Here is a 19,284-nt window from a genome sequence, read left to right as displayed (position 1 = left end):
AAGGCCTTGAGGCAGAAACCTGCCCAGCATCACCAAAGAACAGCCAGGAGGCCAGTGTGAATAAAGGGGAGAAAGATAGGTGAGGTCAGAGAGATATTGCAGGCCAGACGATGTAGCCCCTTCCCTTGTCTGGGCCACGGTAAAGACTTCTGATTTTATTCCAAAATGTGATTGTATTCCCTTTATTCCAAGGGGAAGCCTTTGAAGGACGTTGAATTTATCTTAGGGTGTGTTTTTTTTTCATTTATTTATTTTTAAGGGAACACTGGCTGTTGGGTAGAGAATCAGTCAAAAGAGACAAAAATGGAAGCAAGGAGATCATTTAGAGGCTTTTGCTATAATCCAGGCCAAAAGGTTGATAGCTTTAAACTTGGCGGTGGTAACAGACATGATGTAATGAGGAATGTTGGATTCAGAATCTATTCAAGTGGCTTACTGATGGTTTTATTAAAGATATAAGAGAAAGAAGAATCAAGGATTACTCCAAAGTTCAGGGCCTAAGCAGTAATCAAATAAATGAGGGTCTTATTTACAATTATAGGAAACACTGGAGGAGGAACTGATTTTCAGGAGAGAAATTAGAGTTTGGTGTTAATTATGTCAGTAGATGCCTATCACTGCCCAACTGGGAATGTTAAGGAAGCAATTGACAATAAGAGTCCGAAGTTGAAGGGAGATGTTTGGAGATATAAATTTGAGAGTTGTCACCATATATTCAGTATTTGAAGTCATGGGTTTGGATGATGTAAGGTCTGATACATAGTACTTCTTGTCTTTCCTTCCTACATGAAAGACAAAAGAAGGGAGATTCTTCCTAGGGTGAGTATGAGGCAAGTAGTACTTAGGGTTAAGCCTTGAAAGATGGGTAGAATCTTCAGTCATGATTAAGGGGAAGCACAGCCAAGAAATAAGGAATAGTATGAACAATATGAGGGGAAACGGAGGAGAGCAAGTATGTACAAAACACAGACTCACTAAGTGACTACGGCCTGGACTCCTAGAAAACTGGTGAAAAATAAGCCTACAAACTCAGGGGCTATGAACTTAGAATCTGTAGACTCAGAATCTGTATTCGGGGGTTAATGGGACTCCTTCGGAGGTTTATGTGAAGGATTCAATACAATTCAAGCAGTGTTTTTGTAAGATTAAGGATGCAGAATATATCTGAAATATATAAAAGTGGAGATTTGATAAACCAGACAGAAAGCTATTATAATAATCCATATTTGGCTGAAAAAGATGGAGATGTTTTTTTAAATCATCAGATTAAAGTGCATTTTGGAAATGCCAAACATATAAAAGACAGGATGAAATACTGAAAAAAGCCTGGCCTTTTCTTCTATTCAGGAGACCTCATTCTTCTATTGAATAACTGTGCTTTAGACAGAATACTGAATTTTTTGACCTTGGCTTCTTTATCTGTAAATTAGAGTGCAGACAAGATAATCTCTGGTTCCTAGTATATATAATTTTATTTTTGCTAAGTACTATATTGCCTAATAAAATATGATTCTAATACTTTAAATTAGAAAGTGGAGGTATTCTCTGTGTCAAAATTCTGTTCCCACTATCATTCTCCTCTTTGTACTAGGTTTTTGAGACTGCTATAATTTGAGGCCTTTAAGAAACAAAGTAATCACTAAAACAGTACGTTTATCAGATTGGGTGTTCTTTATATCTAAAGCTTTTTTTTGCTGTATAAGTAAAATACCAATTATTTCTTACAGAGACATGTGACACAGTCCGGGGGTAATCGTAAATTCAAGTGCACTGAATGTGGAAAAGCTTTCAAATACAAACACCACCTAAAAGAGCACCTAAGAATCCACAGTGGTAAATATGTGTTGTCTTTCTATGCCTTGAATATCATAGCATATGTGGTGATATTTTAACATGTGATCCACACACATAAGAAAATCCTTGCTTTCCTTTTAGGATAAAGACTAATCTGGAGAAATTTTCTGATAAATAGTATTTTCTTATAAATAGTATTAGAATTTTAATCCTTGACTAAAGTATATCAAGTTAATAAAATATAACATCCTCCAAATTTCCTTATCAGAATATAGCATGTTTTAACAAGAAGTACAACCTAAAAACACTTCAGCTTTCTAATTTCATTGCCTCTTTTGCACAGTTAACAAGGTAATGAAAAAGGGTATAGAGGTACAATTTGTGCACGGAAATAAGGAGATGAAGACATTCTTTACATGAGAGAAGTAGAAGTGGAGCCCCAGACAGGGCATGATGCGGGGTGGTGTGGAGTCAGCAAGACAGGACCTCGTGATGGGGGAGAGAACTGCGGCATTAAAGAGAATTTAAAAGAAAAATACATTCTCCTATCATTTCACCTTTTTATTCCATGCCATTTTCTAAATCATTACTTACAAAATGAATATTATTATATGGTAAAAATATGTCTCTTTTAGAAACGTATAAACAAAGAGAGCTGTATTTGCTTTTCTTCAGAGGCTCTACTTGAACAAAAGCTATCAAAAAACTTAATAGCAACCCACATTGCACTATGAAATCTAGTTGTCTCCTGATTAATTTGATAAGCTATTTTAAACTTAAGTACTTTAGTGAAATAGAACTATAAGCTAAGAAATGGGACATTATGGTATCTGCATATTGCATATTTTGTAAAAATTATTGTAGTGACATTTACATTTTGCAGATACCATCCTGCCAAAAGAATACAGTTGGACTTTCTCAGGGGTGGTTCGTGATATCTGTATTTTATTCTGTAACTGCAAAAGTTCTTGAAGTTTTACTGTATTTGCTATTGAGGGCCAAATAAAGTTAAAGTTACCACTTAAAAATCCTCAAACCCGGGTTCTTACAAAAACATTTTATTTTTACACCTTAATATTTCTGGAAAGTAGAGGTTGTGTTTTGCAGCCTGCCTCAGGAGCCTGCTTCTTAGCTCCTGTTATCGTCAATAATATATTTTTAATAACCTCCCTTCTTACCAGAGATGATTTGAAGTTGTTGGTAGAGTTATAGCTAATTCAAGAGAACTTTTTTTAATGTTGATGTGGGGTAGAGGAAGGAAGATCAAGTTTAGAGTAGGATTCATGTACAAAATGAATGTCATATGGTCCTATTTTAGTTGTGTAGGAGGATTTATCAGATTTATAGATGATACGAAGTTGGGAAGCATGGATCATACCAAAGATTAAAATACAGATCTAAAAACAAGCTCATATTTAATTATAGAATCCTGAATTGATATTCAACAGTCTCAATCAAGTAGTAAATAGGGAGTTATTGTATGTAGTAGCCACAGAAAAATTTTAGGAGTTTGAATGGTCCAGAGCTTTATATAAGCTTAACAGTATTGCTGCTGCTGCTTAAAAACCTAATGCAAATTTAGGCCATGTCACAAAACATGAAATTTGGCACTGCCCGTTCATTATGTATTTATATCTGTCTTATTTTTAAAAGTATTTAATATAAGGCTTGTATGCCTTTAGCAAGAAATTTTAATTTTAAAATAAAGTTAACAAAGTAAAACAGGCATGAAGTAAACATGGAAAAAATGAATACTGTAAAATCCCTTGCACATGCTGTAAGTACACCAGAAATTAGACTCTAACATTTAAGAAGTAGGAAAACTGCAACTGGTAACCAAAACCGGAGTGTCTGTGAGTAGGATCTCTTGCTAGAAAAAGCACACCTTATTCTGATATTAAGTCCATAGAGAAACTTGTTCCTTAAAGCAGCATGAAGAAGAAAGCAAAATACAGTTTATAGCATCCTAAAATAATACAGCAGAGAGACTGATAGGGTTTTCTTTTAAAAATAGGATTCTTCAACCAAGTCCAGTGATATTTCACCAAAGTGCAATTCAGAAAAAGCACTTCCCCAGCATGGCCGCTGGATCTTCATGTCCCCACACAGTTCTTTTTAGTGGCCTCTTTGATTCCACGGGAGGATTCTGAGCAGGGACTCGGTATTATCCCAGGACTGGTACCAGTCTGCAAGCTAGTTGTTACTGGGTCTTTAAATACAGAAATAGGCATTTAGAAACAATGCTGTAACAATTTCATTTTATTTTAACACAGTATTGGTCCACAGTAGATTGGAAATTTAAAATAAAATCTTAAAAAAAAAAAAGGTTCTTCATCACAGGTAGTGTTGAAAGCACTGTTTAGAACAGAGGTCCCCAGCCCCTGTGCAATGGACTTGTACCAGTCTGTGGCTTCTTAGGAACTGGGCTGCACAGCAGGAGGTGAGCAGCGGGCCAGCGAGTGAAGCTTCATCTGTATTTGCAGCCGCTCCCCAGTGCTAGCATCACAGCCTCAGCTCCACCTCAGATCATTAGGCGTTAGATTCTCATTGCTCCCTGGTACCATAAAGTTTGGGGACCACTGGTTTAGAGTATCTAATAAAGGATGACTGTATACCTCTCTGGAAACCTCTGTAATTTTTTTCTCTCAATTGAGTTTTTAAAAGATATTAAGGATTAGAGTCCTCAGTTATACTCCCTAAAATTACCTGGATTGTTGCTATCTTCTGATACCCTTAAAATGAGCCCACTGCAGAGTCATGTATGTCACCCATCATTTGAACTCTGCATGTAGGAGTTGAACTATAATGGGGAGGAGGCCACCACACCTCCGCTCAGAGGTAAGACAGAAGAGAACCTGCACATGGGCTGCGATCCTCCCCAGAAAATAACTTGGGTTTGTTCCAAGGCCTCATAGAACTTTTAGACTGGAAAATTTTTATATAAGATGCAACCAAACACCCACATCAGTCATTAAAAAAAAAAAAATCTCAGTATTCATAGTATATCTAACTTTGAGCAGTATGACTTCCTGATATAACCTCCAGGGTTTAGTAGGTGCAAACACTAACCTAAATAGATAAATTAGGTGCTGTACTTTAGCTATAAATCATAAAACTATGAAGTTAGAAAACATGAGTTTTCTAACAAAGTGACTTTGGCATTATAATATTCATTCTGCACTTTTTAAAATTTAATTTTATTTATTTAGTTTCAAGTACATAGTACATTGGTTAGACATCTGTATAGTTCATAAAATGATCCCCCTAATTGCTCTCTCCCTCCCCTGAACCTCCACCTAGCCAACATATTAACATTAGCTCCATCTCCTATGCCGTGCTCCCCATCCCCGTGACCATCCATCAGCTACTGATACGTTCTTTAGCCCTTCAGCCCATTCTCCCAGCCCCCCAAACACCTCTACCCTCTGTCCAGCACCAAATTGTTCATTATATATTTGTGAGTCTGTTTTTGATTAGTTTGTTCTTTTATTCCTTAGATTCCACATATAAGTGAAATCATAGTGTTTATCTTTGTCTGACTTAAATACCTTCTAGGTCCATCAAAGCAATAACTTTTTCCATCCCCTTCCTTTTCATATGTAGGGGTCTTATTTTTTACTCTTTCAGTCGCTCTGTCTTTTGGTTGGAACACTTAATTCTTTTCTATTTAAGGTACTTACTGATAGGAATGTAGTTGTTACCATTTTTTATTCCTGTTTATGATACATGTTTTTTCTTCTTAAAGTAGTCCCTCCAACATTTCCTGTAATACTGGCTTCGTGGTGATAAATTCCTTTAGCTTATTTTTGTCTGGGAAGCTCTTTATCTGTCCTTCAGCTCTAAATGATAGCCTTGCTGGATAAATTAGTCTTGGTTGTAGATCTTGGGTCTTCATCTTGTCGAATATTTTTTGCCAAGCCCTTCTGTCCTGCAAAGTTTCTTTTGAGAAATCAACTGCTAGTCTTATGGGTATTCCCTTATAAGTAACTGTTTCTCTCTTGCTGCTTTTAAGATTCTTTCTTTGTATTTAACCTTTGTCTTGGTGTGGGCTTCTTTTGGATCCCTGATTTTTGGAATTCTCTGAGCTTCCTGGGGTTTTATGTCCATTTCTTTCACCAGGTTAGGGAAGTTTTCCATCATTATTTCCTCAAACAGCTGTTCAACAGCTTGATTTTCCTCAGTTTCACTGATCAGACAAATATTTGGAGCCTTAGCAGTGTCCCATATCCTCCTTAAATTATTTGTATAGTCTTGGCATCTTTTTTCTTGCCATTCTGATTGAGTGTCCTGATTGGCTTTCCTGTCCTCTAGAGAGGGCACTTGATCCTCTTCTTTATTCACTTTGTTTATTCATTTGTTTATTCCATTTAATATATTTCTCATCTCAGACTATATGTTCTTCATTTCAGACTGGTTCCCTTTTATAATTTCCAGTTCCATTTTTATGTTTTTTATCTCTTCGTTGAAGTTCTCTACACTTCCCAAAAGTTCACTGAGCATCTTTATAACCAGTGTTTTGAACTCTGCATCTGTTAGATTACTTGACTCCATTATATCTGGATCTCTGTTCTGTTCTCTCATATGGTTTCTGCTGCTTTGTCTTCCCATTTTGGCTGCCTTTCTGTGTCTATTTCTATGTACTAAGCAAGGCTCTTAAGTCTCCTGGTCTTTTTAGTGTGGATTTGTGAATTAAGTGTCTGTTCAGTGGCACAGTCCTGAGAGAGTTTCAGCTGCAGGCCAAACTTAGCCCAAACCTCTACCCCTCTGGGGCCACCTATTAAAATTCAGCAAGCAATCCACATATGTCATGCTTATAGTTGCCTCAAAAGGCCACACCAGAAACAGAGGCCAGCTGCCTCCAGTGTGAGTCTAGGTACTGCTTAGCAAGGAGCACCTGACTCTCTGAGGCTATACCATGATGTGGCTTGGGTGGGGCCACAAGTTGGGAGAGGCGGGATTTCAAGGAATCCTCTAGGCGGAGCGACCTCTGTTATTCAGTTTGATGACATCTCAGCTACGGCAGCTTGCACTGGGAGTGGGGAGGGCTCCACAGGGAACAATGGATGCCGCCGGCACTTCTGTACAGAGCGAGTCTCGCCTCGGCCCTCACTCCACCAGTGTCTCCCTGTAAGTTACCAGTGCCCCCTGCGCGCAGTCCAGTCGGCACTGGTGCTCAGAGTGAACAGGTCCTTCGTGGAAGTCCACTCACAGGTGTAGCCCCTTTAAGAGGCTTCTGGGGCTGCCAGTGCTGCTCTCCCTTAGCTGCTGGGTACCTGGCAGCCCCACATCCTCGCCCGATCCTACCTTCTGCTGTTGCAGGGTTCTTTCTTGGATTTCTCCCTAGCTGTATGGATTGTTCCTCTAGATCCCAGGTGATTTTTCCTTGCTGCTGCTCCTTGTTTCCATCACAACTTTGATTTGGTCACCAGAGGGAGGAACAGAGCCTCTATCATCTATGCCATTTTTTTCCTCCCATTCTGCACTTTCTAACAATAAAATATCAGGGTAATTCTCAACAATAATAATAACGATAACTAGGATTCATTGGACACTTAACTATGTACAGCTAAATTCTAGTTATTCGTATGCATTAACTCGTAGTCCTCACAATAACCCTAATAACCCTATGAAGTAGATACTATTTCCTCCTTTTTCACTGATGAGAAAAATGGAGGCCCAGAGAGCCTAATAAACTTGTACAAAGTCACTCAGCTAACGCAAGGCAAAGCTAGGGCTCTCATGTAGGCATCCTGACTCCAAAGCCATTTCTTTACCTACCGTGTTGCTCCTCTGCCTCCCTGTTTGTAAAGATAGGAATAATCTAAATTATAGATGCTTCATTTTGTAGTGAGCAAGAGAACAAGCATGTAGCTCATCTTAAAATGTTATCAAATAATTAAAAATGTTAAAATAGAAATACGCTATAACATATCCGTTGTTTTGCCCCTTCCGGAAATTTTTATCTGATGCATTTGGAGTATCAAATCACATTTCAGATATCCCATTGGGAAGATATTAATAAACTGGAGAATTTCCAGAGGCGAGTTAACAAGTAGATAAGGTTCTGAAAGCCGTGTCCCATGAGGAGTGTTCGAAGGACCTAGATATGTTTAACCTCCACCAGGGAACTTTAGGATGCACATGACAACTCTTCATTGGTCTGTAAGATTGGCTTGTAGAAGAAAAGTCAGATTTGTTCTGTGTCACATCAGAAGGGCAAACTAGGACAGGGAAATAGGCATTACATCAAGCTGACTGTACCTGTGTGTCTATAGAAATGCTTTTTTAAGAACTCACTGACGTTTACTGAGAGCATACAAAGAGTTTTGCTGTATTATCTCATATAACTGCTATAAAAAGCCAGGGAGGTCCTGTCTACATTTATTTACATACCAAAACACTGAGCCTTTGAAAGGCAAAGAAAATAGTGTGTGAGAGAGCCAGGATCTGAACCCAAATGCATGGTCCTCAGGAGAACCAGGCTGGACCATCTTCGTAGGTCACTGCCCAGCAGTAGTGATCTCTTAATAAAGAAATTTCAGCAGAGACTAGCCAGTTCTAATACCTAATTCTTTAATCAAATTTCTGAGAAAATATAACTCCCTTTTTTAAAACTTCACAGCATTGAAGTTACATTACAAGATCTTACATAGACTTTCTCACTGCTTTCATTTTAATTCATTTTAATTCTTAGAAAGGAGGAGAGAATGAACGTTATTTTGATATTGAATAGATGAATCCACTTCACTACATTTCATAATTCTACAATTAGCTATTCATTAATCTAAAAAAAAGGTTTAATATGCATCTTTGTGACCTGCACTGTAATAGGTGCAAAAGATAAATGGCACACGAGACCCAGAGGTTCTTACCCTATCGACACTGAGAGTCTATAATTTTTAACTTATAAATTAATGAACTGTAACTATAAATTAAAACCAATGTGAAAAATTAGGGTTGTATGAAAATATTTCATTTATCTCAGTGCTGCTCAAAATTTTCTGCCAGCGTATCCCTAGGAAGGTCTAGGGAACGTCTAGGGAAGCAACTCGAGGGGGCCTCTATAAGCAAGAAGCTTCTTCGACATTGTGGTTTTTTCCTAACAATTCACACAAATGTTGCATTTGTACAACATAGTGTAATTTTTGTTTTAATATAAAAATAATGTTTTAAGTTACTGTAGCCACTATCACTAAAATTCAAACTCCAGGGTGCTTTGCATACCCACCAGAACATCGTCTTACGTCTCCAGGAGTACATACATCCCAGTTTAATAAGCCAAGGGTTACAGCAATAACTTACTAAGTTTTCTTCCCATTAAGAAAGATATTTTCAAGGAAACCTTATAGATAGGGGAAAGAGATATTCATATAATTCATACAATCAAAGATGTTCATACTCGTTAAGCCTTATAGGAGATTTTACTTACTTTTCTTTCCTCTAACACTAGTTTCTCCTAGAGATGGTTAAGTAGAGTGAAATATAGAAAATTACATACATTGGTGAAAGAGGATAAGAAGGAAAATTACTTGAAAGAGTAGGCTGTAATATATTTGGGGTATTTGAGAATGACTCGAAGTTTTAAAGGTTAGCAGAAATATTACACACATATGCTGAGGAGATTCCCTTATCGGTTAGCACATGTAGTTCAGACTAATGTTTTACTAGTGTTTTAACATTTATGTAGGTCTTAAACGTAAAATGATGGTTCTAAATAAAATCGTATCACAAGCATACATGATAATCCCTTTTCAAATTGCTTGTTTTGGGGAAAATGCGACTACATAAAAATTTATAAATATTTTTTGTTGTTGTTTAGGAGAGAAGCCATATGAATGCCCAAACTGCAAGAAACGTTTTTCCCATTCTGGTTCCTATAGTTCACATATAAGCAGTAAGAAATGTATCAGCTTGATGCCTGTGAATGGGCGACCAAGAACAGGACTCAAGACATCTCAGTGTTCCTCACCATCTCTTTCAGCATCACCAGGCAGTCCCACACGACCACCAATACGGCAAAAGATAGAGAATAAACCCCTTCAAGAACAACTTTCTGTAAACCAAATTAAAACTGAACCTGTGGATTATGAATTCAAACCCATAGTGGTTGCTTCAGGAATCAACTGTTCAACCCCTTTACAAAATGGGGTTTTTAGCGGTGGTGGCCCATTACAGGCAACCAGTTCTCCTCAGGGCGTGGTACAAGCTGTTGTTCTGCCAACAGTTGGTTTGGTGTCTCCCATAAGTATCAATTTAAGTGATATTCAGAATGTACTTAAAGTGGCAGTAGATGGTAATGTAATAAGGCAAGTTTTGGAGAATAATCAAGCCAATCTTGCATCCAAAGAACAAGAAACAATCAGTGCTTCATCCATTCAGCAAGGTGGCCATTCTGTTATTTCAGCCATTAGTCTTCCTTTGGTTGATCAAGATGGAACAACCAAAATTATCATTAATTACAGTCTTGAGCAGCCTAGCCAACTACAAGTTGTCCCTCAAAATTTAAAAAAGGAAAATCCAGCCCCAACAAACAGTTGCAAAAGTGAAAAGTTACCAGAAGATCTTACTGTTAAATCTGAGAAGGACAAAAGCTTCGAACGAGGAGTGAACGATAGCACTTGCCTTCTGTGTGACGATTGTCCAGGAGATATTAATGCACTTCCAGAATTAAAGCACTATGACCTAAAGCAGCCTGCTCAGCCTCCCTCACTCACTGCATCAGAAGCTGAGAAGCCTGAGTCCTCTGCTTCATCGGGTTCCGGAGATGGCAATCTATCTCCCAGTCAGCCACCTTTAAAGAACCTCTTGTCTCTTCTGAAAGCATATTATGCTTTGAATGCACAACCAAGTGCAGAAGAGCTCTCAAAAATTGCTGATTCAGTAAACCTACCATTAGATGTAGTAAAAAAGTGGTTTGAAAAGATGCAAGCTGGACAGATTTCAGTGCAGTCTTCTGAACCGTCTTCTCCTGAACCAGGCAAAGTAAATATCCCTGCAAAGAATGATGATCAGTCTCAACCTACAAATGCAAATGAATCCCAGGACAGCACAATAAATCTACAGAGTCCTCTGAAGATAACTAACTCTACAGTTTTGCCAGTGGGTTCAACCATCAATGGTTCCAGAAGTAGTACATCCTCCCCATCACCTCTAAACCTTTCCTCATCCAGAAGTACACAGGGTTACTTGTACACAGCAGAAGGTGCACAAGAAGAGCCACAAGTAGAACCTCTTGATCTTTCACTACCAAAGCAACAGGGAGAATTATTGGAAAGGTCAACTATCACTAGTGTTTACCAGAACAGTGTTTATTCTGTCCAGGAAGAACCCTTGAACTTGTCTTGCGCAAAAAAGGAGCCACAAAAGGACGGTTGTGTTACAGACTCAGAACCAGTTGTAAATGTAATCCCACCAAGTGCCAACCCCATAAATATTGCTATCCCCACAGTCACTGCCCAGTTACCCACAATTGTGGCCATTGCTGACCAGAACAGTGTTCCATGCTTGCGAGCACTAGCTGCCAATAAGCAGACTATTCTGATTCCCCAGGTGGCTTACACATATTCGACTACAGTCAGCTCTGCAGTCCAGGAACCACCCTTGAAAGTGATCCAGCCAAATGGAAATCAGGTAAAAATAAGTCACTCATCCTAAACCTGTTCAGAATGCTAATTTGACTTCATTGAATTTTCCTAATAAACATCAGTCACCATAGAACCAAGCAGATTGTTACAAACTCATTTTTGAAAGGAAAGAGATAAGTGTCTGCTTTAATGTTTGTGGACTCATGTCTTCAGTTGTTTACTAATCCAAGATATAGTTATTAACTAAAGTTTAAAGTATTATTCTACTGTGAAAAAGTGATGGATAAGTCCCAACTAAAACTTGTCTATTTGAAGCTAGAGACAGAAAAGAAAAATTGGAATACTCACTAATTGGATTTCTGTTTTTCTGTAGTCCCCAAATTCATAATAGTTTCTGCCTTGTTTATGTTCATTAATAAATGAAAACAGGTTCCCACTTATAGAAATTTTCCACCAGGCAAACTTAGCTATCACTTTTTATGTGTTAACACCTCTGTTTATAAAAGCTTTTAATCAAGCAAACAAGAATTAAATATGTAAAGAACTCATTTAGTGAATATATTGATGATTTTATAAGCTGTAACTAAACAGTTCTCAAGTCATATTAGTACGTATGAAGAAATATGGTTGTGAATCTATATATGCATTTTTCAACTTTCCCTCCAAATTCATGATAGTTCTAGATAGAGACATTTTGTGTGACAGTTGTATGTCTCATTGTCCAGGCTTTTTTGCGTCACTAACCTTGATGTCTCTCCATTTTCTCCATCAATTTATAATTGAATCAGATGTAATAGAGATAAATTTGATCTTTTATCCAAATATTTACTATAAGTAAATGCAGCTAAAATAATTACAATAACCTGTTCAAATGTGTTTTCCTGTTTTTCCCCTCTTAAATATTGCTACTAATTGGGCTTCCTGTAATTGTGATGACTCTTGAAAAAAATTTTTACCTGGCCAGTGAATTTATCTGATTTTTAGTGTACAAAGCACTATGTATAACATTTTGCTTAATTGTATGACTAGATTAAATAGCAATGAGTCAACTTACTTAGCACCCACTGGCAGCTCACAAATGACCCAGACAAATGGCTGTATTTCTCCCACTTTCCAAAGCCATAGGAAATGTTATGGAACACCTTTGAACTTTAGAAAATGTGTGGGTTTAGAGGCAATAGAATGGAAGACTGTAGAAAAGACACAGGATCTAAGGCGACCCAGTTCCACTACAGGCCCCTGAAGAGTTGTCCTACCTGCATGAGGGCCTCCTGTCCAAAATTATCTCCCTGAGACTGCTTTAAATGTTTTTATTCCACTGAAATTCTAAAGATGCATTTTGACTAACAAGTATTCTTGAAAAATATAGACCCTTTTGCATTGTTTTTCTCTATCTTCTTAGAAAAATGAAAGAGCAAACAAACCTCTCTCTTTTGGAGGAGCCCATAGAGGTTAGTTAGTTCAAAGAAGTCTGAAATCTGGAATATACCATTTGAAGACCACCTTTAAAAAAATGAATCTTAATTTTAGCTTAGTGAAACCCAGAATGAAAAAATGAAGGTAACAGGTGCAGTTAGAAATTAGTGATTATTTAGCAAACTCATAGTTAAAGATTTCTGCAAATTTCTTATAATGATTCACGGGAAACTAAATTTTGCTACTACACATTTTGCTACTGCACCTTCTTTTCCTTTCTTTTCAGTACTTGTTGAGTTGACCATACTTCTTCATTGCAATTGTGACTAGATTGACCCCAAGCCCACTTTTGTCTGTAGCAGCCCTCACCTCTCATCTAACCCCACCATTGGAGCCCTTATGCAGTGAGGAGGAGTGGGCTCACTTTGGTCAAGTTGTTGAAAGTATAAATCGAAGTGGCTATTTAATCCATACTTTTGTCGGTTGTTTATCTTTTAAATTTAAATTAAATTTTCTTACTCTTTTTTTCTCCTTTAGGATGAAAGGCAAGACACTAGCTCAGAAGGAGTCTCAAATGTAGAGGATCAGAATGACTCTGATTCTACACCACCCAAAAAGAAAATGCGGAAGACAGAAAATGGAATGTACGCTTGTGATTTGTGTGATAAGATATTCCAAAAGAGTAGCTCATTATTGAGACATAAATATGAACACACAGGTATGTTAATGAACCTGATAGTTTTTGAAAAATGAACGTCTAACCCTTTCCACAACTCAGAGTGTCCCCAAAAACTTTGAGAGTTTTATTTGCATTAAACCACCATTTTATTTCATTGCTGTGTTCTTTTTTGCAGGTAAAAGACCTCACGAGTGTGGAATCTGTAAAAAGGCATTTAAACACAAACATCATCTGATTGAACACATGCGATTACATTCTGGAGAAAAGCCCTATCAATGTGACAAATGTGGAAAGCGTTTCTCACACTCTGGGTCTTATTCTCAGCACATGAATCATCGCTACTCCTATTGCAAGAGAGAAGCAGAGGAGCGAGACAGCACGGAGCAGGAGGAGGCGGGGCCGGAAGTCCTGGCGGATGAGCGGGGCGGGGCGAGGGCGTCCCCGTTGCAGGGCGACTCCGACGAGAGAGAGAGTTTGACAAGGGAGGAGGATGAAGACAGTGAAAAAGAAGAAGAGGACGACGAGGACAAAGAGATGGAAGAACTGCAGGAAGAAAAGGAATGTGAAAAACCACAAGCGGAGGAGGAGGAAGAAATGGAGGAGGAGGAGGAGCTGGAGGAGGAGATGGAGGAGGGAGAAGAGGCAGAGAGTGAGGGAGAAGGAGCAAAAACTGGAGGTGCTGAGAAGGATGACAGGGCTGTAAATCAAGCGAGCAGCTTAGAACAAAAAGTGAACGAGAATAGTGAGCAAGTGTCTGAAGAAAAAACAAATGAAGCCTAAGAGTGTTTCTAGAAGGAATATAAATTCTGATTGGTAATGAAGTTTGTTCTATATTATACATGCTTTTCATGGAAACACAGTAACCTGTATACTGTGATTTCTGTTCACTACTGTGTAAGTAAAAATTTAAAAAACTACAAAATACAAAAAAAAAGAAAAACCACACAAAAAAAATCCAGGTGTGCCTGAACCTCAGACCTAGTAATTTTTCATGCATTTTTCAAAGTTAGGAACAAGTTTGTAACATGAAGCAGATTAGAAAACTTAAATGACTCAGAAAGCAAAGATTGAACAGGTTAAAGGAAACTGATTAATTAGATAAGCATCTGGCATTGTTTCATTTTATCAGTATTAACTATCACTCTTATGTTGGTTTATTCTTAAGCTGTACAATTGGGAGAAATTTTATAATTTTTTATTGGTAAACGTATGCTAAATCCGCTTCAGTATTTTATTATGTTTTTTAAAATGTGAGAACTTCTGCACTACAAAATTCCCTTCACAGAAAAGCATAATGCAGTTCCAAACCGTGCTAACTACCTTTTATAAATTCAGTCTAGAAGGTAGTGATTTCTAATATTTAGATGTCAGAGTAGAGTGTATTCTCATTTAAAGTGTATTGTTAGCCTTAAGAAAGCCGCCGATAGAAGAACTGAAGTTTCTTACTCATGTGGTTTAAAATGGAGTTCAAACGATTGTCATTGAGTTCTGATCGCAGGGACTAACAGTGTTAATACTGGTGAGGACAGCAGAGTCGTCAGAATCAGTGTTTGTAATTGTGTTTGAGTATGTGGTAACAAATATGAAGGATATGATATGAAGCTTTGTATCTCCTTTGGCCTTAAGCAAGACCTGTGTGCTGTAAGTGCCATTTATCAGTATTTTTCAAGGCTCTAACCCGCCTTTGTTCAATGTGTGGCCTACAATAACTAGCATTTGTTAATTTGTTTGTTATATCAAAATTCCAAAATAAAACTTAAAACCACTGACTCTTCTGTCAGAGAACCGGAACACTGGGACATTTCATCCTTTAATTCCTCAGTATTCGTTTTGCATTAATTGACGTTCAAATTTCTCTACAGAAATGAAAGGGAAATTTTCTAATCTGCTTTATCCATGTACTCGCATTTCTCATATGGACATGCCATTGTTATTTGGCTCATAACTGTTTCCAAATGTTAGTTATTATGGACCCAGTTTATTAACAACATTAGCTGATTTTTACCTATCAGTATTATTTTATTTCTTTTAGTTTATAGATCTGTGCAACATTTTTGTACTGTATGTCTTCAAACCTGGCAGTATTAATACCCTTCTTACTGACATATGTACTTTTAGTTTTAGAAAACTTTTATATTTATGTGTCTTATTTTTATATTTCTTTATTTATTACACAGTGTAGTGTATAATACTGTAGTTTGTATTAATACAATAATATATTTTAGTATGAAAATTTGGAAAGTTGATAAGATTTAAAGTAGAGATGCAATTGGTTCTCTTGCATTGAGATTTGATTTAACAGTGTTATGTTAACATTTATACTTGCCTTGGGACTGTAGAACAGAATTTAAATGGGAATGTATTAGTTTTACAACTACAATCAAGTCATTTTACCTTTACCCAGTTTTTAATATAAAACTCTTAAATTTTGAAATTCACTGTGTGACTAATAGCATGATGCTCTGCAGTTTTAAGAGATTAGCCTAACCATAAAACTCTCATTTCCTTAGTAAGCCAAATTAGGATAACCTTATATAAACAGTGTTGGGAACAATGTTTAACATTTTGTGCCAATTTGTTCCTGTATTCATGTATGTAAGTTACAAATCTGACTCTTCATTTTTAAGTTCCTTGTTACACCATGATCATTTTCTAGTTTTTTACCAGACTCCCCCATCTCACAATAAAATGCATCAACAAGCCTGACCTGCTGTCATTCTTTTTAATTCTTATGAGGATTTTCTTTGTAATTACTCTGCGAAATGGGGCATTACACTGTCAACCTGCACTTGATTTACCTTGGGCTGAGTTTGGGCACCAAACTCAATGTTTTAGACATTCATCAATAAATTTTGGATTTCCTTGGAGTTCACTGTTTCTGGGCAGGTCAGAGTTGATAACTGAAGGCCTCCTCAGAGGCCACTCCCTCCTCCTGAAACCCTTAACCCCCACTCTTGATCCCATGACTTCTCATTTTTCAGGTCACTTCAGGGAAGCCTGGGTCTGGCTTTCTTATCATAGCTCTTCGGCAGTTATTCACTCTTCCCCCACTAGGAACAGGGACCATGTCTGCTGTCGCCGCTCTCAAACCCCCAGTACCTAGCAGAGTGTCCGGCTCTAGTAGGCGTAACAAATTTTGTTGAATGAAAATATAATTTGCATGTTAACAGAGCTCAGCTATGTTTTAACCGCTCTTCTAATCTGATTCTAGCAATTTAATAATTTTCTTATTCGGGTCCTATTAAACACCATACAAAATAGACAAATATGACTGCATCCCATAGAAGTGATAGGACTAATCCTAGGAGGCTCTATTTTAGGACCCACTTCCCTTTTTATGGCCTCAAACTCCTAGGTGCTTGTTAACATGTTGCTTCATTTCTTCTGTCACTGTGAACAGGTATCCTATAAACAAATTCACTGAACAGGGTTCGGAAATAAGAATAACCCTTCTAAGGGGCATTTATACTGTAATCACTGTAATAAGCTCAAAAAAAGGCAGTGCTTAGCACATACAGATGAATGGCTAATAAAGGAAACTAGGCATCAGAGAAGCTTTGAAAAGTGAAATGTATGAATACTGTCCAATATTTCCTCAAATCACATAACTGTCATGTTATTTACTAGTGCCATGCACAGGTGCTTCAATGCTATTATTGAAATTTTCACAAAAGCCATACAAAACTAAAAGACCATTTGCCCATGAACACAATTTAAGTAGCAGAATAAGAATTTGAACATAGGCTTGTGTAACTAACTCCATGATCCATGCTTTTAACTAACCTATATCACATCTCACGTAAGAATAGCTCACACTATCTACATTTAAACTCAGGCCTGGCCTTAAAAATATAAGTAAAAGCATATCAGCAAGACTAATATACATTTTAAAACATGAAAAGGAAGGGCATGAGATTTTTCAAATCTGTGTGCAAATTTAAGATTAGCCTTGAAAACATGAAAATGTAAACTTAGATTTCTTCTCTTGAGATCAACCACAGGATATATTAGGACAATCACTATATGAGCTTTGTCTCTGAATCAAAAAAAAAAAAAAAATGAAATCTCCTCTGCTCTAGTGAACATATATATTTCATTCAACAACAGCAGAATACATGTTTTTTTCCTGCCAACACATGGGACGTTATGAAGAGAAACCATATTATGGCATAAAACAATTCCCATTCAAAGAATTGCAAAGTGTTTTCTTTGACTACAAAAACATTAAACTAAATCAAAAATAGAGTTATATCTGGAAAATATCCCTCAAGTTATTGAAAATTACATGACATTTCTAAACCCATGAGCAAAAATAAATGAACAAAATGTAAATGAAAATGCAACATGTCAAAGCATGTAGTGTGCAGCAAAAGTAGTGCATTTTAAGAAAATTTATGACATGCTTATAATAGAATAAAGGACTCAATCATGTAAGCTTTCATCTTGAAAAAGGATCAAATTAAACCAAATACAAAGGAGGCGGATAATAAAAGACAAAGCAATGGCATAGAAAACAAAAACAATGAAATAAATCTGATTCTTTGAAAAGATTAATAAAAGTGAAAAACCACTAGCCAAATAGATCAAGAAAAAAGATGACAATATCAAGAATCAATAAATGGAAAAAAGAAAGTACTGTGAACTTTATGCCAATGAATTTGATACTTTTATGAAAAGACGCATTTCTTAAAAGATCCAAAATAACAAAACTCACTAAGAAATAACTAATTCAAATAATTAAATATCAAAGAAATTAAATTCCTACTTGAAAATCTTCCCACGAAGAAAACTTTAGGCTCAGATGGCTTCACTGATGAATTCTATCAAATATTTAAGGAAGATATTGTGCCAATTCTACACAAACTCATCCAGAAAATAGAAGAGGAGAAAACACTTCCTACCTTAGTCTATGAAGCCATCATTAACCTGATACCAAAACCAGATAATGACATTACGAGAAACAAAAACTATGAAACCAATATCCCTCATGAATATAAATGCAAAATCCTTAACAAAAGGAAAATAAAAACATCATGGCCAAGTGGGATTTATTCAGCCCAGGATTTCAAGGTTGGTTTAGCATTCAGAAATCAATTAATGTAATGCATCATATTTACAAAGCAAAACAAAAAATCATATGATCATCTCAATAGATGTTGAAGCAGCATTTGACAAAATTCAACACCAAGTCATGAAAATTCTCAGTAATCTACAATAAAAGGAAATTTTCTCTACCCAATATGGGGCATCTACATAAAACCTATAATATTATACTCAGTTGGGAAAAACCAGATGTTCTTCTCCTAAAGTTATGAACAAGACAAGAACTCACACTTTTATTAAACATCGTACTGGTGGGCCCACCTGCTACAACACGACAAGAAAAAGAAATGAAAGACATACAGATTGGAAAAAAAGAAGTAGAACTATTATAGACAGTTTGGTTATATAGAGAGAAAAAAAGGAATTTACAAAATAGAAAAGATGAGAACAGGTTAAGTGGGTATAGATAAGGGTAAAGGGTCAAACATGGTGACAGAAGGAGATTTGACTTTGGTGAACACAATGCAATTTATAGATGATGAATTGTACACCTGAAACAATTTTATTAACCAATGTAACCCAAATTAATTTTAAAAATTAATTTAAAAGATCACAGGATACTAGGTCAGTATATAAAAATCAATCATATTCTACTATATAGTAGACTATAGTAGGAATAAAAAATGGAAATTCAAGTTTAAAGCTGGTACCATCAAAAAAAATTGGGATAATTTAACAAAATATGGACAATACCCATGTACTGAAACC

General features: G+C 36.7%; 1 protein-coding gene across 6 annotated transcripts in view; it reads left to right on the top strand.

The window, feature by feature from the left end:
* The window catches only part of ZEB1 (zinc finger E-box binding homeobox 1), a 166,247-nt gene extending 150,068 nt beyond the window's left edge, over positions 1-16,179 (top strand). For all 6 annotated transcript variants that reach the window (XM_016160097.2, XM_036228058.1, XM_016160099.2 and 3 more), the window contains 4 exons: positions 1,728-1,833; positions 9,614-11,424; positions 13,332-13,512; positions 13,649-16,179. In XM_016160097.2, the coding sequence (XP_016015583.2) occupies positions 1,728-1,833; positions 9,614-11,424; positions 13,332-13,512; positions 13,649-14,253 (2,703 nt within the window). In that variant the 3' untranslated portion in view covers positions 14,254-16,179. The remainder of the gene's footprint in view (positions 1-1,727; positions 1,834-9,613; positions 11,425-13,331; positions 13,513-13,648) is intronic.
* The last annotated feature ends 3,105 nt before the right edge of the window (positions 16,180-19,284 follow it).

This window comes from Rousettus aegyptiacus, unplaced genomic scaffold, assembly GCF_014176215.1.
Source record: "Rousettus aegyptiacus isolate mRouAeg1 unplaced genomic scaffold, mRouAeg1.p scaffold_m13_p_10, whole genome shotgun sequence".
NCBI lineage: Eukaryota > Metazoa > Chordata > Mammalia > Chiroptera > Pteropodidae > Rousettus > Rousettus aegyptiacus.
Note: the sequence above shows the minus strand (reverse complement) of the source record. Positions and strands in the feature narration are given on the sequence as shown.